The sequence below is a fragment of the Oncorhynchus mykiss genome, chromosome 12, assembly GCF_057628025.1.
Source record: "Oncorhynchus mykiss isolate SJ-2025 chromosome 12, ASM5762802v1, whole genome shotgun sequence".
Lineage (NCBI taxonomy): Eukaryota > Metazoa > Chordata > Actinopteri > Salmoniformes > Salmonidae > Oncorhynchus > Oncorhynchus mykiss.
The window spans coordinates 90,841,000-90,865,468 of NC_143033.1; the positions used below are offsets into that span (position 1 = coordinate 90,841,000).

Genomic DNA, 24,469 nt, shown 5'->3' on the forward strand with positions numbered 1-24,469 from the left:
CTATTGCCATATGAGGTATAGTGAAGATCTACACACAGCGCAAATGTACACAAGTAATAACGAAATACAACATATGAGACTACAGCATTTGTGTATTCTATAAAGTATGTTCCTGCCCAAAGGCTTAGCCCAGTCTGATAAACAGTGGTAAACCATCAGTTATTTAATGTATTAAATGGCACAGTGCTTCCACCATCCATTCTATGATAAATGAGCTACCCATGGGATGACGGAACAGAAAGCTTCTACATTCTAACCCAGGCCCATGTATGTACATGCATATCTAACATTCGTTTTCTGTAACACCGTCATGGACATTCCAACAGGAGTTGCAATCCACCGCATTTTGACCTTCATATCTGATAGCTTAACAGTAGCTGAAATGTTTTACATTTTTAGAACATGTGCCATGCCATTTCTCATTTGAAAACATTTATTCTGTCTTTTTGGCTCGACTGTTGTGTCAATTTTACAGTTGCTTTACACGACAAAAACGATGTATTTTGTTTCCCAGACTTGAGAAGTTGGTGTGAATAAGATAACGTAGTAATTGTGGGTTAACATCGTCCACGGTTCATACAAGATGGTATACTTTATCCGGTCACAAATAGACACAACTTATAAAGACTTAGACTGTGAACGTATGTCATGGAGAAACGTTGAGATACACTGCGAGCAGCATTGGTACATTGTGCCTACCGTTTTACGCATAGGCCTATTCCCGCTTTATAAAGTGCAATTATCTGTTAATAAACTTCAATCAATTCAAGTCATTTTTTTTGTTCAACTGCTGTTTTCATAACTATAGAATTATTTTACAATGTTTGGATTCAACACGGCTAAATAAATGCTCTCTATAAAATAAACAATGTGGTGCTATAGAAACACTGTCGGAATGGAGGACCTACTATCTTCAATACACATCCAACAATATGAATTAGAAACGGTTGTATTTAGACATCCTAATCCTTTATTAGTCGGAATGAACAATCGAAGTTGATTGCCTTTACCTAAAACTATAGGCACAGCTATTGACTAGAGATGCATCAGAGCCTGGAGTCAAACCAGTGAGTTTTTGCACCTGTGTGTTCAGAGGCGGATATAATGATCATATGGGCCGAGAACAACATTGGCTATAGGCCAACACGGCGGGAAACGTTTCATGTAATCAAGGTGTGAGACCATGTATTAAAATAGTCTACTTGCAAATGTGCAACCACACCCAAATGATTACCAATTCTCGCAGGCTTGGCAGGTTGGTTGATTTAGCCTATACCTGAATTCTCACAGCCTACAGTAGTTTGTGAGTCTGGAATAGGGTTTATTAAATGGGGCGACATTTGTTTTACTTGAAAAGTAAATGCTGAAACAAAAACAAAAACTACAACATAAAACCATATCACGTAGTTCAAACAGACAAATACCTTCTGAAACAACAATGTATTATGTGCAATGCGTTTCTAAACCTACTTTAGTAGGCTCGTTCGTTTCTGTTCAGTGGTGATTATACAAGGTTAGTGTGTAGACATTTATGTGGTTGTGCTGAGTTGGATGTTTGTATCGACGTGAGAGACAACACAAAAATGCACTTGCGACATTCCATCAAACTCTTATCAGGAAAAAGTCGGCAGCAGCATTGCAGAATGGCTGCGTCAGGAGCAGCCAATGAAAAATGAATGATCCCTTCAATGTGTCATAAAATCATCCCTACTAATATCACTTCATGGAAGGGGAATGAGCCTACTACTATATACAATTTAACAGCCATTGAAAATAACACCTATAAATGATAGATATCGTCTTCACTCCACGGCTTCATGTTGCCTCCAGCCATGCATTTCGTTTCTAAAACGCTTAACTAATAAGACAGGAAATTCGCAAACGATAGAAAAACGTGAGCGCTACCTATGACATTTAATTACGGGCTGTATTGGCTCTATAGTCCCAGTTAAATTGTATTTCGCTCCGAATGCTGTTGCTAAGGGAGCAGGGCGTATTCGCTCTCTGACCGCAGTTGAAGGGCAAATGAAAACCGTGAATATGATCCAAATCCGTCGTTTTCACGAGCGCTTTTACGGCAGGCGGTATCAGGACGTCGCCCAGTATGTATTTCGAGTGTGAAATATGGCTTTTAATTATTACACGGTGTGATATTACACTCGTTTCTATCCATTACCTTATAAGGAAGGGCAGCGCTGTATCGTGCCTGGTTGCAATAGGCTGGCGGTTGCCGCTCTATGGAAGATCGTGCATTAACCCTTGTGGTGCTGAATTATAGTTGAGAGGGAAACGCTTTATGTATCAGCTAGAATACTTGGCATTTTGGTGTTGACTTCTCGATTTACCCCTCGTCTAATCGTTTCGAGGTAGACCTGATCAAAATGTGTCACCATTGCGGCATATACACCAAATGCGCAATGGTGTTATCGGTCGTCTAATCAATCATTAATTTCCTACAAACGAGTAGCTTAAATATTAATGGCACAACTATTAAATGAAGTAGTACCCGACACAGCAGGGTAGCATATGAAGTTGCTTTACTATAGCTCGTATCTTTCTGCACATGCATTTTAATAGCCTATTGAAATATTATTGAGTTACATTTTAGAGAGCACATTTAGCCATATATGGCTAATATAAGCCTAAAGTTACGCAAAATATCGATTACAGCAGTCGTCTGATGTCTATCAATGTTCAAATGGCATTTGTGAACGACCGGAGCATACGAAAGTGGTTTCGGTGTAGAGTAGCCTAGTGCATGACCTAGATATTTGGTAACCTCATAACCGATAGGCTCTCCACATTTTAAAATAATTCAAGCAGGCTACTGCATTGAGTATGATCATGAAAGTCAAAAGGTAAAGTCAATAGGCAGTTTATGGTCGTCGTTGAAGAACATGACGCATAGCCTAGCCTACTGGGGTCGCATTAAACCAATGCCCACTGAATGCCCCTCTTCATTGAATTGTGCCCATTTCTTTAGGAAACCTTAAAATATGACCCAATTTCCCTTTGAATAATGTAAAGTTATTATTAACATTTTCAGCATCCACAACAACACGTTTATATTAATCTGAAGGTTGACACGTGTTGTCCCACTGACCAATTTCGGCTCTTAGGCTTCATTATGAAAACTCTTTCATTACGTATTTTGATTAGCAATTCTTGAAACCATTGTATAATGTATCTATTACATTTACAGACACGATCATCGTATCGACAGGCTCTTATGTGCCTAACATTCGGAGAACACTTTGCACCTGCGTCTTATATTATATTCTGTTCAATTCCTTTCTATTCCCAGCAAGTTGATGATACAAATTGCCAAGTATAATTTTTTGGGAAAATAGACTATAAAGCATCAATAGCATGTTGTTATACACCTCTGAAAAGTCCTAAACATGAAACACGTTCTCAAACTACATTTTTGTATTTTATTTTTCTAAATGGCTTTGGAAGATTCCAATTCAACATACATATTGTGCAGATCGAATGAACCTGGTATAGGATACATATTTAGTCAACAAAGGTATGGTTTGCTCGTGGATGTAAATTATACAGTAATGGATTATCATTTCCATAGCTGCCTGTCTCTTGCAGCCCAACTCTGCTCCACACACACGGAGCGGGTACAAACCTCTGCCTTTCACCTCCCCCTCTTCGCTCTGACGTCATGTGCCTGGCTATTGCATGAAGTGTTCTTGCAGCCTCACTAGTGTGGACTGTGGATATCTTTCTGCTTACTGCCTTCGAGCCAGGACCCAGCGAGAGTGTGTGTGTGAGAGAGAGAGAGGAGAGGGCAAGAGAGCGACAGAGAGAGCGAGAAGGAGCGAGAGAGAGGAGTGGTGGAGGGATTACAGTTTGGTTTCTTATAACTGGAAAATTACCAAAGGAGAGAACGCACCGAGTGAACGAAGGCATCAACGTATTTCAACGTTCGTTCGCTTCAAACGGATTCAAGCCAGAATGGAGCTACCTGCCGCGGGAGAGCACGTCTTTGCGGTGGAGGGTATCGAAAAGAAGCGCATTCGGAAGGTAAAACTTCTCTCCAATGCACATTTCAATAGCGTTGAGCTCAATTAGAATGTTATCGGTTTTCTCACCAAATCTCTCTCTTTCTCCCTTCTCCTACAGGGCAAAATAGAATACCTGGTAAAGTGGAGAGGGTGGTCTCCCAAGTAAGTGTGAAACATTGTATTGCTCATATGATTTTAAATGCTCGGACACACGATAGTACCCATATGTGGATTTTGCAGGCAGCAACCGATTTTGTTTTTCAACAAAAAAATCCTCGCTCGAAAGGCAGCTACGGGGACGCGCGCGAGCTAAATAGAGATAGAGGGGAGCGAGAAAGCCAGCGAGAAAGAGAGGGAGAACGATACGGATGCCTTCACTAATTTATGCGAGGGAAGGGGGTAGGCACAGCCATGTAATCCCGTTTTAATTATTTCTGCACTGCCAGCGAATTTACGAGACAGTGGTGTTAAAATGGCCGACTGTAACTCGGTGCACAGTGCAAAGAGTATTGGTTTTATACCGTTCGCGTTTGGATAGAGCAGGGACCCTACCCTGTCTTTTGAATGGTGTACTGCTCTCTCTCTCGCGTAGCCTACTTGAGACATACCCAGGGTTATTTGCTATGGCAGGCATGATCCGTATTGGTTTTGGAATTGTCTTCCCTTGCCAGACATAGTGAATCATCCAAGAGATGAACCCATTAGTAGGCTATAACACATTTTTGGAACCTGCTGGTGTATAGGCTACTTTACGCATGAAGACTACTGTAACGACGTTGTGGGCTAGAGTCAAGGATAGTATGTAATTCATAAACTGACAAGGTACAAATCTGTCGTTCTGCCCCTGAACAGGCAGTTAACCCACTGTTCCTAGGCAGTCATTGAAAATAAGAATTTGTTCTTAACTGATTTGCCTAGTTAAATAAAGGTAAAAAAACATAAAAAAATAACCTATAATATATTGAGACAACCTTAGCCTCTATATTGTAAAAGGGAATAGCCTATGTTGTTTTTCTCAACATGAATTACATATTGTTTTCTGTTCTTTCTACAGATACAACACATGGGAACCCGAGGAAAACATCCTTGACCCGCGCCTTCTCGTGGCGTTCCAAAACAGGTGAGAGACCTTGGATATGGCCTAGCAGCCTCGAGTTGAGTCATGACCTTATATGGTCACGAGAGGAGGGGGGCGGTGGGTATAGCAGCGCATGTTATTCATACACCACACCGCCTCCCATGGGGGGATGTGTTTGAATGTTGGGAGAACTCCAAAGACACGTTTATGGATTGATTAGATACACGCACGTGTGCATAGTTTTAGGATTAAATTCTGCATTCTGCATTTTAATAGCCTAGACTATTCCATGGGTTGTTGTCAAGGTCTGGGTCTCAATGAGTCCATGCTCCACTGCATGGCAGTTAATGTAGGCTAGTCCTATGCAAAGAACTGCTACAAAATAAAATAAACTTGAGAAAAATAAACGGAGGAAGATGTTGTAATTAGACATTCGGTGTGAGGTTGTCCATCAATAAACTGTGTAAATATATGTATAAAGTCAATATCCTTCATTAGCAATCTTCCTATTGGCCTAATTTACCCTCTTTACGGCCCTATTGTGTAGCCTATTACAATCGAAGACTTGGGCTGCTGTCAAAAGTGAGCCAGTATTGGAGGAAATAACGGCGCGGGGATGCCATTGTGAATGAACGACGAATTTGCGCATATATGCCTAATACTATTTTGATAGTCTGGTCCCTGTGAGTCAATTCATGAATATGTCATTGTGAAAGTACTTATAATGACAAAACCACTCTCTTGTGTAGTCGGAAACATGGGCTGATTTCAACAATTAGCTTTAAGATTCAGGCGACTAATGATTAGGCCTATCGTCTGGCTACATTCAAACGCAATGGGGTATTTTAAACCACATTTTATTTCATAACTATTGATCGGAATACTCTTTGTATTAGCTACAACCTTTGGAGTATCTATAAGAGTTGATTATAAGCAAGGCTGCATAAAAGTATCATGTCTGTACATCACATGCAATGTCATGCATACTCGATTGCGTTAATGACCACATATGTCGCAATCATTTCACTCCAACAACGTATCAGCATTGTGTGGTGCAGGCGGCTGGTCTCTCTCACCCACTGGATAACCTAGGCTACCCGCCCCAAAGGCCACCACCACCAACCACTCCGTGCTTCAAGTCGGTGTGGGGACAGGGAGATGCATAGAAAGCTGAAAGCTTAAAGTACGGGGGATGGGTATCACATTTATGGAAACCGTAATTGACATCCACTGCTCTCTGGCATTTCCAGTTGGCGACCTCATATTCTCCAGTCCCCCGGCGGCCTTGTCTGTGTCGGCTGGACGGTCGGTCTCAGAGCGCTGCCTCTGCGCTGTGTGGGGAGGGAAGGAGCAGGCCTGTGTGTTCGGCTCGCTCTGCTCTGGTCCCGGGGGATGGGGGAGGGGAATCGACATGGGAGGTTGTAATTGCCAAATCTTCTATAAAGGGAGGTTGCCTCGCTGGACGTCTCCGGTGTAAAATCACACCACGTTATTGCTTTATGGTGCAGAAAGTTCACGGGGACTGGTCGTGTCATCACGGGTTTGCTCAGTGTTTTGCTTAAACATTCATACCGTAGCATAGAATACCTACTACATTAATGCTGTGTGTTAGCCACATGCGCTAATGCACAGCGGTGCGGGTGCGTCGAGTCCAGCTGCCATTGGGCTAGTGGGTCATATTTATGAGAATGTTATGACTTAAGGCCTCAACCAGGGAGCTATTATTTCATATGGACATGACTGTGCATATGATCACAACAGAATAATAACGTCCTGCACAGCTCTCTCTCTTATTTTTGTGGGAAGAGTTTTGTAAACCCAAACAAATATAATGTTATTCTTGGTAGGCTACAGTTCTCTGGAATCTAGTTATACATTCATTTATTCAGTGAGTGTAATTTATTTGGGAATACAACCCAATATATTCAAATGTGCATAGTTAATAATAGACCATTGTGTTCACCTAATCCTTATGCAGGGTAGATGCTGTTGTGCTGCAGTTATTTCATTTTCAGTAAACCTTACTTCAACCTTGTATTTATTCAATTTCATACACACCTTGTCACCTAATCTTTATGCAGTGTAGATGCTGTTGTGCTGCAGTTATTTCATTTTCAGTAAACCCTACTTCAACCTTGTATTTATTCAATTTCATACACACCATGTGACCCTAATTAGGATTTGACTGTGACAGAACCATAGGGAGGTGTAAGGACTGGCGGTGGGAGAGGATGTGGAAGAGAGGGGGAGATTCTCCCCCTGCTGTAGAACTAATTGAAATCCTTCATTATAATGAGAATATGGAATGATGGGCATATTACTATGGAGAGAGTTATGCAAATACAGACAGACCAGAATGCTTTGCAGCATGTCACACACGGGTCTTCATTAGCCTTCAAAATCAGAATTCCACTTTTGACCTTGAAGAGATTATTTCAAAAAGAAATTGGTCTAGAGATGCTACAGAATTATTAATAAGACCAATAGAGAGATATATTTGCAAACTTAGCTCTGTTTGTGCACATCTGTCAATGTGTACAGTTCATTAATATTTTGTAAAGCTACCAGTATGTAATACGTCAAACATCTTTTGATGACACAAGATGATGTTTCCTGCCAACCTCCACCCTCATGGTAAATATATGTTTGTTTCATCATCTTTTACAGAGAGAGACAGGAACAGTTGATGGGATATCGTAAACGTGGACCAAAACCAAAACATCTCTTAGTCCAGGTAACGATCATCATCCCCGCCTTATTGTCCATATTGTTTTTATGTTTAATAGTTCCATTTGTTTAGAAATAACAGGAATTTCAGTCAGCCATTCTGTTGCCATTCTGTTGCCAGAGAGAGAGAGAGAGAGAAAGAGAGAGAGAGAGAGCAGAAGTTCCTGTAACACACCAGTGTCAGGTGTTTTGGAGATCCCTGTCATTATATCTGTGGTTATTTTGAGTAGATTTGCATTAGGAAAGAGAGAGAGAGGTATGGGGCCCTCCAGCTGGTCTGACCTACACACTCATCATGAAACCCAGTTTGTTGCCTCAGGCTCTGGAAGTATTGCTTGAGCGCATTCATTTTATTTTATGCTAATAGCCACATGTGCAAATGGCTGTTTCCCTTTTAAGATTTTACAAGTGTTATTTTCTCCTCCCCAAATGAATAACCATGTTGCCTATGGGAAATTTGGTATGCCATTCCATTTTCACGCGAGCAATTTGTTAGCTCTAAAATGTGCCTTTTCTAGAATTATTCAAAGCAGAAGTGAAAGAATAACAGAACATAGTTCACAGTTCCCTGAGGTTGAGTATTTTGTAAGAACACACTTGGAGCCAGATTTAATTACAAAAGGCTAGTGATTTAGTGCCACTGTGTTTATTACTACGAGTAGTCAAGCCCTGAAAGACCCACTTCATTTGAAAAACAACAAAATGGCAGCCCTGCCACTTAGTTTGCTACAAAGCTGACGGATAAGGCTGGAGAAATGTAACCACTCTCAAGTTCATAGATATGGATGCAAGGATAGACAATCCTCAAAAATGTCTGTACAAAGTGGGCCTTTAAGAGACACACCACTTTGCTACAACCACACGTGGTTTGACATCAAGGATCATGCGTGACATGTCTAGTGGCACCTAAGTGACCCTGAGGTCACAGACATAGCGTCTTCCTCCCCTTTCTGAAATAGCATTCTCATGGCCTGGGGGGTGGGTCATGCATGGGAAGTGGAGAGGGAAAGAGGGGGGAGGGATCTGAGAAGATGGAGGAAGGAATCCCAGACCGAGAGCACTGACTGGATGCTCTCCTCACACAAAGTTATAGATCGGTTGTCTGTGTCCTTTATGCCAGGTTAGCCAAGAACTAGAATGTAATGTTCCGATAACATCTGAATCCCAATGTACAAATGTAGCCATTAGCCAAGGCCTGTGTGTTGCATTTAGGCTTACAGTATGTGGATAATTTATGCAATGATATTGTATTCTTGTGCTCCGACAATGTCTTGAATTACCCTTGAGGGGATTTATAATGTCCTTTTGAATTGGATTGGATTGCTGGCTACGGCTAAGGACTAGTTATGAGAAGCAACATAGCATAAATGTAGACTTAGGATAGATTTCTGTTGGTTATCTTTTGCCTTTTCTATTTCCCTCATCAGTTAAACCCGAACAATAAAAGATGAAAGGAGTGCCTTCATTTTTCAGAATAATAACCTTCCATTGTCTTCCGACTTTTTCAGCTTCCCTCGTTTGCACGGAGATCCAGCATCCCTGCTGGATTTGAGGAGACGTCTCCGGAGGCCGAGAACTACCTCAGGTCAGACCCGATCCAGACGCACCGCTCCCAGCCCCAACAGTACCAGCTGAACAGCAAGAAGCACCACCAGTACCAGCCCAGCAAACAGGAAGTCTCAGCGGACCAGCTGGGCAACGGGAAGAAGAAGTTATTCTATCAGCTCAACAGCAAGAAACACCACCACTACCAGCCTGACCCTAATATGTACAACACCCAGTCCACCAGGCCCAAAGACATGGTCAAAGGTCAGGAACCCAGTCCGCCCACCAATCCCAACCCTGGGTGGAACCTGCCACCGGCACTGCAGCAGAAATGGGTTCGCGACAAAAACACGGGCTGCCTGAGCAAAGTCAAAGACGTGACGGTGGTGGAGATGAAGAAAGCAGCGGTGCGTGTCAACGAGGCTGAGAGCGAATGCGCCCTGAAGCCCAGCCCAAAGGAGGCAGCCCTACCCAGTGCTGTCAGCAGCAAGATGAAGATCATCAAGAACAAGAACAAGAATGGACGCATTGTCATCGTCATGAGCAAGTACATGGACGGCAACAAGGCTGGGGCGGCCAAGGGTAAACACTCTTCAGACTTGACTGGAGAAGAGAAACCTCAACACGCTGAGCAGTCAGACATGTCCAAGGTACAGGGAACCACCAATGTCCCTAAAGAGATCTGTAATGCCAGTTCCACGCCGGCCGCTGAGCATCCCAAGAAACGCTCTCCAGAAGACGGACATTTCTCCAAACCATCGCCCAGCACGGCTGAGGAATACAACACAGAGGTTGCGAGGGGCCAGGCGGACTTACCGGATGATCACCCCCTACAGCTAACCACCAACCCAACCCCTTCCCCCTGGGCGATGGATACTAGCCTCCCCACCCCTAGCCCTATGGACCAGACACGGACACTCCCCACCACAAATAACGACCGCAAACGCAAGCTCTCCCACCCCGAGGAGGACAGGGGCGTGTGTAAAACGTTTCTGAGCTCCAGGAGCATCAGTGTCCCCAGTGCTGTGCCCACTCCGCCCCAGGACAAACCCATGGACCTCCACCTCATTGTCCCCCGCCGGAGCAGCAGTAGCGGGTATGGGTATGAGATTACGGACACCAGCATCAGTCAGGAAGAACCTATGGATCTTAGCTGTTCTAGAACCAGAAAGCAACCTGAACCTGAGCCAGAGCCAGAACCGGAGCATAAGGATCCAACTGCAGTGGTACAGGAGTCAGAGACAACAACAACAACAACAACAACAGCAACAACAACAACAGAGGAGGCTAAAGAAGAGTCTGTCTTAATGTTCTCTCCTTTTATGGGCAACATTGTCATCACTGACATCACCACGAACTGTCTCACGGTCACTTTTAAGGAATACGTTTCTGTTTAACAGTCCCTGGACCTATCGAAACAGAGGACTACTGATTTGACGGCTTTATCAATATGTGTATATGTAAAAAGAAACGTGAAGATTTGTACATATGGAGATTTATAATTTATAATTCAAAATCAATACATTTCTTACAATGTTTTATACTTCAACTCTTCGGTAATGTGGTTGCCAAGAAAGTGCCCTCATGGATTTCAGCGACTGCATTCAGGTGGATGTTAATTACTAGTGAAATGTCCATTATGAAATATCAAGTCATATAGAATAGCTTTTGCTGTTGTGGCTTGATGGTATATACCAAACATATACAATCTTAGAAAAAAGGGTTTGAAAAGTTTTTTTTGTCTGTCGCCATATGAGAACCCTTTCTGGTTCCAAGTAGAACCCTTTTGTGTTCCATGTAGAACCCTGTGTGGAAAGGGTTCTACATCGAACCCAAAAGGGTTCTACCTGGAACCAAAAGGGTTCTACCTAGTACCGAAAAGAGTCCTACAAAGGGTTCTCCTATGTAGACAGCCGAATGACCCTTTTAGGTTCTAGATAGCACCTTTTTTTCCCTAAGAGTTTAGCCTGAAATGTAAGCCGTTTTATACATACAGTATGTTCTACTTAATAATGGCAGTTATTTTGGTCCATAAGTAGATGATGTTGAGTAACTATGGTGATCAAAGATCCGTTTAAAAGCACTTCATTGCATTCACCTATGTGTGTATATTCATTTGTACTATGTACTGTATATGTATTCTCCATATGATTTATACGTATTTCCATTGTTTTACAATCCCCTCCAGCCAGGTGTGCTCAGTCTGAGGCTACTGTGTCATATTTCATGTTGGTGAGTTTTGTTATTGTTTGTGAGTGCAGGAGAAATGAATGGAAGAAGAAATGCAAATATGAATGTTGGGTGTGCCGGGCACCCACAGCAACATCATACAGACCCCGTTTCACCGAGGGGTGTACTCTGACATGAGATTGAAGCAAACTTCCGACAAATCCTCCAATGCTCTCGTTTGAAAAATAGAGTTACACACATATATTTCAACTAACTGAACACCGGTTTCAGCAAACCCTGTCAATCTTAGCCATGAGCTGCTACATTGCATGTTTTCCTTTTGAGAAAACAAAGTGTATAATATAACTTGCACTATTGAATTGCACGGTGGCAGGAAGGCAAACAATTTAAGAAATTAGCTCTCAGAGGTGAGTAATGATGACCAGAGTTTTCATTTATCAACTGAGTCATTTTTCCTTTAAGATAATTTCTGATTAATTGACTTGTGACCCTAATTAGGTTGATGTATTGCATGGGTGAAGACCCCACAGATGGTCTACTAAGCCCATACAGCAGGTCTATGTAGGACTATTTGTGGCAGGTCTATGCAGAACTATTTGTGGCAGGTCTATGTAGGACTATTTTTGCATTTAAGTTGACCTTATGACAGGGTGACATTTTTTCTCCAGAGGAGGCTGGTAGGAAAGGCTTATCGTAATGGCTGGAGTGGAATAAATGGATTGGAGTCAAACATATCAAACATATGGAAACCACATGTTTGACTCCATTCCATTAATTCCATCCCATCCATTATAATGACTGTCCTCCTATAGCTCCTCCCACCAGCCTCCTCTGCATCTCACACATACAGTAGGGGCATTCATCTTAACTTGACGCTTGCTTTACAAAGGCCTGATAGATTGACATGTATAACTTCTTTGTCTTTAGCTTATCGAAGCTACCTGGGTTACAAGTCATACATGTGTATTTTCAGTGTTTCCTAACACCCATCTCTGTGCAAAATAGAAAAGCTAATTGTGAGTTGCTTATGTTTAGAGGCTGATATTTTGATCCTAACACACATGATCCAATGAGCACAAGCTCTTTTGATATTGCTGCTAAAGTTAGAGTTGTTTCTTCTGTCGTTGAAACCTTGTTGGATGTAACCTACATTACAGTCTAAATTGCCTTCGATGCACACTGAATGCAAAGCAAGAAAGAAAATGACAGATTATGGATTTACATATGATTGTTATGATGATAATGATTAAATAGATATTATTTATTATCATGATTATTTTGCTGTCAAAAACTAAGCTCACTTAGATGCCCTCTGCATTAGAGGTGGAACACCTGTCTGTACATCATTTAGCACAACTTTGTAACGTTTTGAATCCTTTTGGTTACCATTGATTTGTTGGAGCCAGGTTACATTTCCCTGCACTTGTTGGTTCAAAGGCAAAATCATTGTTTTAAGGTGTGTTCCGATGGGGAGGGGCTGGAATTATTACTGTTGGCACAGCTATGTTATGTTTTACAATAAAGCAAGAGAACTGACCTTTTTCTGACATTGTCTGACTTTGGCCTGCTATGGGGACATACTGTGCATGACATTCAGTTCTTAAGGCAAATGAATTGAAGTATTATTTCAGTCAGTATGGGAAAAAATATTTTATTTTTAGACTGGCATATTGTAACAGCCATTATAATTGCCTTCAACTACCCCAAAAAATATTATATATATATATATTTTTTAAAATAATTATTCACCTTATTCTACTTATATGCCATGTGATGTTCTTTATTTGGAAACTAAAGTTAATATTTAGGCCTTGGCTGCCGACCACATTTTGTGTTTTCAACTTGACAAAAATGGCTAACTTTCCTTTAAAAAACATTAATGTTGGTAATAATGTGACCTCTGAATGGAACCACATATGAAGTTACATAAGCACATATACAATCCAGAACAAAGGGCCTTCTGTCTTAAATAACTGGTAAATAACTGTTAAATAACTACTGGGCACTTGTGTTATTACTACTTACTGATGGGTTATTTTTCTGTTGGAGCGAGACAGCTTGACCCTTGGCAGGAATGTAATCAGAACTACCACATAGAGGGAGGGTGAGGGTCTTGTGCAATATCACATTGTGATACCTCTTGTAGAAGGCTTTGTAGAATGGGAAGGAAGACCTCTATTAGACTTTCACTTCTATCAACCAAGTCTCACGTCTTTTACATGAACTTTGAATAAGACGCACGCACAGCTGCACATTTGTAGGCTGTTTGATGTAGGCTACAACTGACGTATTCCCACACTCACTCCATTTTTGTAAGAACACAACTGAGGCTTTTACAAACTCACGTGCCGTTTCAGCAATGTGTCTTGGTCTGACTACATACAAGATTTGTCCTTCTGGTAAGTTCTGTCATGGGGTGGTAGACCTCGACTTCGCTTGTTCTTTTCCCCCCACACGCATAACCTTGGCCTATCCAGTAGGCTCGTCTAATGAGCATGCAGTCGATCTATTCATAATTCGGCCTATATAATGGCCGTGAGATGCGTCAGGTTGCCTTGTCTTTTGGTGGGAGACGTGCTGTGAGAGTTATACATTTGTCAACTGTATCTAGGGTTTCCATAATGACCATTTGAGATGTATGCTTAACTCTATTTAGATGTGCATCGTAGCCTACAGTAACTCCCAAAGCCCAATTGATTGACAACCCAAATTATGGATTCGAATGCAGTTGAAAAAAAGCGCACATACCTGGAATTTTGGCTCAAAATGTGTCAATGTATTGCTTCCTGGAACTTTCGAGTTTACAGGCGGGCGCGCTTCTCAATGATTCGGGCCCAGACCAGTCAAGTGTAACAAGGAAAGTAGAACTATCTATATTGGGAGGGAGTATGCATATACATAAACGTTACATGAGCATCAGAACATGTTGAATGGCTTGTTTAGACTTCATAATATGGGCCATGACCTAATCTAAAACCAGTGTAATCATTACATTGTGAAAGACCTTGGACTGGACTGGAAAACATGCCGAGGTCTTTCATTGGGAGTTGCTTATCAAATAATGTTTTTCGGCACTGGGAGTGTGCCATTCAATCTTGGAACAGATAGATATGTCAATTGATGGGCCAATTTAACACATTTTGAGAAAGGTTTTAATCGGCTGGTAGCCTAGCGGTTAAGAGTGTTGGGCCAGTAATTGAAAGGTTGTTGGTTCTAATCCTAGAGCCAACTAGGTGAAAAAATCTGTCGATGTGCCCTTGAGCAAGGCAGTGAATGTTGCTCCTGTATTAAATGTAAATTGGCGATGCACGCACATGGGGAGTGTCCGGTGATGTCCTTATTTGAAAGCATTTTTCGGGAAATAGCTGGTTCTATTAATCCTAAAAGCAGGGACAAAAAAAAAAATTCAGCAATTCTCTTTTGGAATGCGTTCGCTTCTAAATTGAATTTCCTTTATTTGATCCATGCACAAAAGTCAAATTACACATTCAACTTTTTTTGTAGCTTGTTGTTTCATATTTTTGCAGATAGCTCTCATACACAAAACCAAGCGGAGTTTTTGACAAGTCCTGCACATTTCTAGAAGCGCAGCGCGGTACCTCTGAATTGCTCTCTGGGCTATATCATGCCAATAAATGTTGAAATTGTCCATAGAATGGAAAAACGTTTCGCCATAGATTTGAGCCTGATCAGGTAGACTATATCGGTGTCATATATAGGCTCACTGACATCCCTTTCCCTATGCATTTGTTGCAAGTTTGAAATCTCACTTTGGGCTTAATCACTTTGGGCTTAATCACAACTTTAAGAATTCAAAGCTCTCAAGTTTGCACTGTCCATGTTCATGGCCACATATTTTAGACATTTTATTTTGTAGGTTAAAGTGTATAACTGTATTATAATCGTGTTAATATTGCCTATATAATTTTACAATCGTCAATGGTTCTTAATCGGATATCATTAGGCTAAGAGCAATAGAGAATGGGTCTATTTTACCTAGAATGGCGGTTCTTTGTTTGGTGAACCATATAGAAAAGTTTCAATTAATTGGTTTGCGTGGCTTCATCATGCATTTCAGGAATGAGGACTTTATCGATAGGTGAATGAAGGCTACATTTCGTTTGTTGAGGCATCTACTTTCCAACTGTCCCCCAAGTAGCCTATGTGCTTGTTTTCCGTTTTCAGCGTTAAATGTTTAGATGTTTACAGCTGAAGTAACTTAACTAATGTTTATCATTTAACAATTCGGCACATTGCCAGCTTGTATCAGTCTCCATTTTATTTGCTCTGGAATCCGTTGTAGACGCAAGGGTTAGAGGATAGCTATATTGCATCTACGTTAATAAGTCTTCCTTTTTTAGGATAATATCTTGGCCCTATAGTCAAAGGTTCCATTATTCATACACAGCGTGTGTGACTTGCTTAAAATGAGACAGCCATTTTCTCTCGTCTATACCCGCATCAAGCAGCGGATCGAATGTTCGCAGGGGCTTTGCGGTGTATGAAATGGTCGCTCGGCATAACGCGCTGAGAGTTGGAGGTGTAGCCTAATAAACTACAGATTTGAGTTGTGCAATGGGCGTTCCATGTCAGTTTCAATACATAATCACATTCTGAATTTGCTAACTGACCGAAGAAGCACGCCATTTTAGTTTATTACACAGTGTAACATAGGCAAATGCAACGTTGACGTAGGCACATTTCGAGAAATTGTATTTGATCTTAACGAAAGACAGAATCACTAGTAAGGGGAACGTACAACCTTAGTTTTGGACATATGCACTTGGATAGTAAACAACAGAAATGCTTCATCGAAATGCATCAACAAGTCTATTTTCAATCAAGGTGTTAGGTGTGGATAGCAAATTCCCAAAGGTGCACATAATACATATCGGAAAATAGGTTTAAATATATCTGGAGTTGGACATACTCTTGTAAAAATTGGCCCATAAATTGTTCTTCTGCTGTCTAAAGGATAACCTAATGTAGTTCCAGGCAGAACACTTTTTTGGTTCCAGGTAGACCCCGTTCACCCAACAAATTAACCCGCAATGAATACTTTAAGAACCCTTTTGGTGAAATTGTTCTGTAACTTAAAGGGGTTCTATATTTGGGAGAGCCGAATAACCATTTATGATTCAAGGTAGCCCAATTTTGCCCCATACACACAGTCATATAAAGCGAGGCCACTTGGCGGTCAATTTGAAGAATATATAATTAGGCTACAAGACGGGCCATTGAACTGGAACAAGAAAACACACACAGGACTATCTTTACAAGTGAAGGACATTAAAGAAATAGCCAACCTCAAGATCGCATAAGAGATCGCATGACTCTGAGATGACTCAGCTTTCTGTAGTCAAACAGAAACCTCGTTGTACACGTTGGAGCATATAAATAGAACAAGTGCGATGTTTCACATTCCCCCTTTATCACCACACCACAACCTTCCAGTGCAGCCAGCCATTGCTGTATCATCTTACATTTACAGACGTAGCCTACTGCAAGGCGTATTTGCCATGAAGCCTAGGGCGAACAACAACTAATAACACCAATCAATTCGAATGACTGTTTTGTGTATTTTTTATGAGATTTTTTAAACACTTCTGATGGGGGCCAGTAGCATACGCCTATATGCCAGTCTAATTATAAAGGATTCACAAATAAGTCAATTAAATGTAATTTGTGAAGATTACATTTATTTTGTGTTAAATCATGGCCAAACACTAATATAATCCGCCAAGATGTATTTGCAGCATCGTTGTTGAATAAACACGAGAGAGAGAGAGAGAGAGAGAGAGGCACTGTAAATTCAGTTTGCTTCGAGGCTGTGGTTCTTCTTCTCGAGCTGAAAACATACATGTATTTTATGTGTGTCTGTGGTTTTCCTCTTACTCAGGCTACGCGTTTTGCACAACAGATAATGTCCTCCATGAAAGTAGGACAGCGATCAGCACTTGCGAGTAGTGAGCTGAGTAACCGCGGTTGCCCAGAAACGAGCGAGCCAATAATATTTTACCAACTCGCACTGAGTATCCATGTATGGCTGTCGCCATTGCTGCACTGCAGTAAAGCTGAGACCAATCATCGAGACCACAAAATATGGAGTCCTGCAGTTAGGTGTTACCTAGGTTTAACGCGTTCCCTTAAAATGTAGTCGTTTTAATACCCACATTGTGCTGAAATGTCGGTATCATGGTTTGAGCGTATCAAAATGGTGGTGGCATATGATTTCCAATGCATCCCATGCATCTTTTGTCCGCTGTTCTTTGTCTCCTCGTCCGTAATAAGGCTACAGTGGCCATATCTACGTGTTATATTGAACATGTGTTGTTGGGTAACAGTGTAGGGCGAAATAATCTGGCATCTGAAGGTCAAATACGGAACAAATCCGATGTACATTCTGCTCTCCCCTTCGCATAGGCTCTAGAGCCATTCCACCAAACAAACGAGCGTTTTCTTTCCAAACCCGAAACATATTGTCGGTTTGATGAACCGCTAAGGCGTTATAAACACTATATTTTCACACATTGTGCACACTAGCCATGCTTTGTATGCTATTCAGTAATATACTGTAATTGTGTAACAGCAGGCTTTCCCTGTTTCTTTTGATATTGTGGAAACGCCTGAGTAATTTAGTCATATATCAAATCACATTGTTGACAGAAACGCTCCATAATTTCGTTATCATACAAAGTTGTAAAATAGCTATAATGTAATGTTTAGTATGATATGTAAGTCTCTCTCGCGTTCTCTCTCTCCGTCTCCCTCTCCCCCTCTCCCTCTCTCTCTCTACCTCTCTCTATCTAAATCAAATTAATACATATCTCGTTGTCTCATTATATTTTCATAACTCGTATGATTCCTTCTGGTAACTATGCCCATTTTCTATAGATTATTCTCTTACTTGTACAACGTAGTTGTGTACAAAAAAATGCAGGCTACAGTTGATTACTTGATTTTTCCCAATTTCCTTTTCTGAAAAAGTTTAACCTTTGATTTGGACTTGTATAACACTGTACTCTAATAACTTAGGCCTACTCTTAAATACATTCAGAAGATAACAAACATGGGTTTTCGCAGTTTGATCTTTATGTAATTCATAGCCCTGCCTTCATTACTCTTTATTTTTCACTAAAGAAAGGTTGTAGTTTGCATGGATCAAGGGACAGAACTCAAGGGGTTTATATTTTTATTAATTTGTTTAATAAGTTACCTAACGAGGACTGATAGCCACATTTGGTCAAATACTATAGGTTTCAAATGAATGTGGGTTTCTGTAGGATATGTTTCAGATCTCAGAGTTATCTCTTTATTATAGGAGGCGTAAATCATATTATTCTTTGCTCATGTATAAAAATTATTTATAAAAACAAAATCGTTATGAAAAACACAAAGTCTAAAAACTTTTGTAAGTAAGTCTAATTATTAAAACATGTATAAGTTCATGAGGCAATTAAAGCAACCATAGCGTCTTGATAATAATAATAAACAATAACATTCGTTATAGTAAATACAAAAACTGGTATACATTTTTAACAAACCAACATAATTTATTTGAAGTAATTTGGTTATTTAGCAATGTATTAATATTGTTATCATTATTATTAGTAAGTATACAAATCATTATTGTTATTCCCTTGTGCTAGATTATGTTATATGTCATTCTCATGTCATTCTTTATTCCAAAGACCTGTTTATTCGCGTTATGGCTATGTTATCATATGTTCACATTTCTATGGCTTAGTTGTGTTTGAAATATTTGATCGTTTTCAGTTGTGTTTACCTATTCATCTTCAGACAGTAAAACTTCAAATTCAACTCTTCTTAATTTGACTTTTAATTGTTTTCATCAATTCATAAATCTTCAACTGAATTCGTTTTTTAAAAACTATCGGAAGACCAAAGAGACCAGAGATTCAGCACCCCACAATAAAGTAAATTACCTATGAAAAACAAACAATATCTTCATGAAAATGATACAACTTGAAAGGTCAATTTTAATGGACCTTTATAGAGTTTAGCCTCACGTAGTTGGACATTAATGAACAATAGCGCAAGATTATAAAATAACATACTTTCCCATCTCTAGGCTACACATAGCTGCTATCCTATGCATTTGTATTTAGATTGGTGCATGGGATTCCTGGCAACTAGCTTATCAGTTAGATTCGGTGGAAATACAATCGAGCCTCAAGGTCATGTTCTTATTGATTCTCACTTTGATATTTTCATATCAATTAAATGAATGCTCTTTTTTATATTTCTAAATGCCGATGACTGGCTATTTAAAGATCTGTTCAAGGAAATAGTCACAATGCAAGGTAAGAGGTTGGGTAGACTATACAATGAATTTAAATTAACAAATTATTTTCAAATGGATAATACTTTGGTGTGCCATAGTCAGACGGTTATTTATTCGCTTATGCCAAAGACATTCCTGCGCACAAACCAGACAACCACCAAATCAGCGTCATTTCCTTAGACTCAATAGGAATTGACTCCTCCCCTTCACTTAGCAACCCAGAGCACGTAGCAACAGCTGAGCCAATGCGCTCTACCAGATACGGTCCCACCGACTGCGGTGCTTGGCAACCCATATAAAACGTGATGACGTCTTCCTCACTGAGCGTATTATGGGATGTGTGGAATTAAACAGCGAGGGCAGTATATAGAAAAATAAATAGCTTATAAACGAGGTTGAAGTAAACATGGAGCTATCGGCTGTTGGAGAGCGTGTCTTCGCTGCCGAGTCCATCATCAAACAACGCATAAGAAGAGTACGCAGTTTATTTTCGTTACACATCCGCGTTTCTAACAATAATGTATGCTAATCGTGTGTTTCTGCACCATCGCAATGACATTCTATCGACAATAAGTAGGCCTAATTCTCTCCCTATTTGTTGTTATATTGCAGGGTCGAATGGAATACCTTGTGAAATGGAAGAGCTGGTCTAAAAAGTGAGTAGGCTACACTCTGGTTTGGAAGCTGACAGCAGAGCTTCCAGCCTGTCGTGTTATCTCTCGAATGCTTGTTTTTATGTGCACCAACGTGTGCTCATGACATGTTAAGGCCATGTAACCGAGGCTTGTTGATTGCGTAAAGGGCATGGTTTTGGTAACATTCGCGTACTTTGCTTAGGCTATTTTAACGCACAAACACACGACAAGAGTGTTGCTAACATTAGCAGATTGCTACCTCCACATACGTCGCTGTCCGCAAAGGCAATTCCATAATGAAAGCAACGAGATTCTCAGCCGATATTGTTTCATTTGGTGAACGCTTTCGCCACAAATGTGATACTCTTCTTACGCTACCGTATCGTTCTTTTGGATAGATATAGCACCTGGGAACCGGAGGAAAACATTCTAGATGCGCGCCTCTTCGCTGCGTTCGAAGAAAGGTAAGGTTTTGACAGCACAGCAGGCCTCTTCTGGCAGAGTGCGAATATGTCATCTTGGGCTATCCCCAACAGACGACACGCATTTAACAACTCAAATATGACTCAATTATTTCGAGCGAGTTACGTTTCATACGAAATTTGTATGTATTTATTTCACAGGGAGCGTGAAAGGGAGTTATTTGGGCCTAAGAAGAGGGGACCGAAGCCGGAGACATTTCTGCTGAAGGTGGGGGAATTTAACAGTGACTGTCATGAGTTAGTTAGTCCATGTTTCAGTCATATTTCTTTTCTTACTCATCACCTATGTTTTCCGACAATTGAATCATGAGTCTTGTGGTCTGATAGAATGTTAGACTACAAAATGTCTGATATTCAGCTAATAAATAGATGAAAGTGCAACATTGTCTGTTATCTTGCTCTTCAATTTTTTTTTTTTTTTACCTCTGCTTTAATTTCCGTTTTGATGTTATTGTTCAAGCTCCAAGTTGAATAAAGTAACACACGTTTCCAAGTTACAGTGGGAAATAAATGTATCGCAAAAGAGTGAATGCATGGGGCTTACTTTTTGTTCAAACATTGTCATTACCAACCAAATTGGCATCATTGTAATAAGGATTTTGGTGTAGGGAAATGGCATGTGGATGAACAATGTCAAATAGGCTATAGGCCTATTTCGTTGTTGGAAAATATCTGCAATGATACAGCTTATTAATAACAGGATTTAGCCTTCCAAGTACATGTTTATGAACCCCCATACTTATCTAACTTGACCACCTTTATACAGGCAAAGGCGAAAGCCACAGCAAAGACTTATGAATGCAGAAGAGAAATGCCAAGGGGGATTCGTGTTTCATACCCTGTTCCAATGCCTATGATTACACCGAGAGCTCGAGAAGGACTACGGGCTATCGTGCCCACAATCTTTCCCCCTAGCACGGTCAACCGAGGAGAGAGCGTGAGGGTCAGACTGCCTGAGACTGAGAGAAGGCCGCGACCGGCGCCTCCGCACCCATTCATGGCTGAGGAATTTGTCAACATCCCTAAAAAAAGGGGACCTAAACCCAAGTTGCGTTTACGATTCAACATGGAGCCAGACAGCTGTCCAACAGAGGAGCCCGCGAAGAGGAGTCGGTTAGAGGAGCAGCAGGTCCCATACGGTCTGTCTAAAATGTCCAGACATTGTCATCATGAAGGCGAAACATCTAAGAGAAGTGTCATCCAGTTGACACGCAGGTTTCAAGAGGGAACGAGCATTGTGCCAAAATCAAACAAAGCTCAAAGACTGCTGGGGACTGTGTCCCATCCTGGCACCCATAGCCATGACGGTAGACTCCTCCATAAGGCTAGACTCGATCAACAGAGCCGCAGGACTTTAGAATGCCCTGGGGGCATGTCTGTCCCACACCCCAAACTGAAGCATGTGTCCACCAAAAACCATTTCTACAGAGCCAGTGACTCTTCTTCATCCATGCAACAGTCTAGGCCCATTGTTGTCGCCAAATCACCTGCACCGAGGAGTTCTGGAGAGCAGTCAGCAGTGTCTTGGAGGCCTTGTCTGGATAATGTTGAGAATGTGGTGGTAACCGATGTGACAACAAACTTTTTGACAGTCACCATCAAAGAGAGCAGCACAGACAAAGGTTTTTTCAAAGATAATAGATGAAATGAAGTCAGTATCTGCTTCACATAACATGACTAACAATGCAACAGCTATTTGTAAGAAGTTAGTAATAGCTTAATCATGATCATTTGAGATACATTTTCTATAGGCCTAACTATATCCAGAGTTGTATGTTTAATATGTATTATGTCAAAGTATTGAATGTAATAATGACAAAATTAAACATGTCTATCTATATAGTTTATTTGAATATATTTTTTTGGATAACTATTTCATATTTTCATTTAAACTTTTAAATACATTAATTAAGAGTCTTACATTTCCTCACCTTCTAATGGGGCTTTCAATTCAGCCTGGTTTAAATGTGGTAGGCTATAGAGGTATGTAATAGCTGTTATTTAATATAGCAATAAGGACTTTCCCTAATGTTTCATACCGTTTTCTGTACACATTTAAAAAATATATTTAAAAAATATTTTCACATTTTGTATTAACATAATTGCAAGGATAGACATGCATGTAGACCTACCTAGTGTAAAGTAGGCCTAATGTTTAAAAATATTTGGAAAATACCTTCCATTATCCATAGCATATTCTATGCAATAAATCGAGAATATTCGTGTGAAAATGTATGTCAGGTAAGGTTCAATGGACGACCTTGACCTATAGTTAACAATTACCCTTATACACAACTCTGTGCTCCGGTGCAGCAGCCAGTGCAGTTGGAGCTCGGCGGTTGAATTGGACTCCCTGATGTGTGTCAAATCAGTTCAGCACAGCTGGGACTGGGACTGGCGATATTTTAGTTATGACTTCCACTGAACTGCTTTAGAAAAATGCACGAGCAAAACACATCAGTTTCCGATGCTGAGTTAATTTGTATTGGGATTTGAGGTAATCATTTGTAAAAATTAATTTTGTTGGTTTATTCAAATAGCCATTTGGGAATTGTTTTGGGCAATATTCAAAATAACCCGTCAGTGGATTTTCATGACACGACTAATTGTTTGCTTGAAGAAACCTTCGAACATGATAATTAAATGGGACAACGATTAACTGAGGTTTGGTGTTTCTTCAATCAAACAATTAGTTGAAAATTCGGTGTTTAAGTGGTCAGAGTTGAACTTTTTGACAGTGTCTAAATGGTAGGTTTACTTCAGTTAGGGTAGGTAACAATTAATTACCGTTTAGCTCTGAAGCATTGGTCATGGTGCGAGCTAATGAGTTTTGATGATCTATTGCTCGTTAGACCAATTTTGTCCTTTCTAATTATTTGTTCACAATCTAGATGGATATTTGCATGGGGTCTTGATTAGCAGACAAGGACGTGCATGTATGTAGTCAATATTTTATCACTTGACTTATTATTCTTAGGTCTAATGACAGACTGCCGAAAGAAATGGCACACATGGGACCACAGACTGCTTCATCTTTTGGATCTTGAATTTGACCACAACCTTTTAATTAAATTAGTCGAACGCTCATTAAAAACAATACAAAATATCATGTCCAACTGCATCTTAGAAGTATTCCTACTTTTGATAATGCCAATATCTAATGGCTTCTGCATTGTAGATTTGCTTAGTTATCTATAGCCTAATATAATACAGGTTTTTACATTCATGTCAGCCTAACAGTTGACTTTTCTATCTTTTGGAAAGTACGAAATATGACCCATCATCACACACCCTGATGACCCGACCCACGCCTCCTTTTATAAACTGAGCTATATGACTCGCCTAGTTAAATAAAGGTTCAATATTAATATGTACTGCAATCAATTTCTCTCGCACGCCTGGGACTATAGGCCAACCCATGTGCATGTGCAACGTTATGTCTCCTAATTGTTTTAGGCCTACGCATATGTATTTTGCGACAAGCAATGTAT

General features: G+C 40.5%; 2 protein-coding genes across 2 annotated transcripts; both read left to right on the plus strand.

Moving 5' to 3' along the window:
• Positions 1-1,957: 1,957 nt before the first annotated feature.
• On the plus strand, positions 1,958-13,092 carry LOC118947905 (E3 SUMO-protein ligase CBX4-like). The gene is made up of 5 exons (XM_090191511.1): positions 1,958-4,035; positions 4,135-4,178; positions 5,071-5,136; positions 7,762-7,828; positions 9,330-13,092. Exons 1-5 carry the CDS (start codon positions 3,691-3,693, stop codon positions 10,761-10,763), a joined length of 1,956 nt encoding a protein of 651 aa, XP_090047637.1. The 5' UTR covers positions 1,958-3,690; the 3' UTR covers positions 10,764-13,092.
• A 6,989-nt stretch (positions 13,093-20,081) lies between these two features.
• Positions 20,082-22,820, plus strand: LOC110519423 (chromobox protein homolog 8). The gene is made up of 5 exons (XM_036972982.2): positions 20,082-20,336; positions 20,474-20,517; positions 20,895-20,960; positions 21,120-21,186; positions 21,745-22,820. The coding sequence occupies exons 1-5, from the start codon at positions 20,268-20,270 to the stop codon at positions 22,621-22,623; spliced, it is 1,125 nt and encodes a 374-aa protein (XP_036828877.2). The 5' UTR covers positions 20,082-20,267; the 3' UTR covers positions 22,624-22,820.
• The last annotated feature ends 1,649 nt before the right edge of the window (positions 22,821-24,469 follow it).

Bases quoted from the DNA above. Each gene is read 5' to 3' on its own strand.
- LOC118947905 (XM_090191511.1), top strand. From the start codon at position 3,691: ATGAAGTGTTCTTGCAGCCTCACTAGTGTGGACTGTGGATATCTTTCT. The intron at 4,179-5,070 runs GTAAGTGTGAAA...TTCTTTCTACAG, and splicing joins TGGAGAGGGTGGTCTCCCAA to ATACAACACATGGGAACCCG. The intron at 7,829-9,329 runs GTAACGATCATC...CGACTTTTTCAG, and splicing joins CAAAACATCTCTTAGTCCAG to CTTCCCTCGTTTGCACGGAG.
- LOC110519423 (XM_036972982.2), top strand. From the start codon at position 20,268: ATGGAGCTATCGGCTGTTGGAGAGCGTGTCTTCGCTGCCGAGTCCATC. The intron at 20,961-21,119 runs GTAAGGTTTTGA...TTTATTTCACAG, and splicing joins TTCGCTGCGTTCGAAGAAAG to GGAGCGTGAAAGGGAGTTAT. The intron at 21,187-21,744 runs GTGGGGGAATTT...ACCTTTATACAG, and splicing joins CGGAGACATTTCTGCTGAAG to GCAAAGGCGAAAGCCACAGC.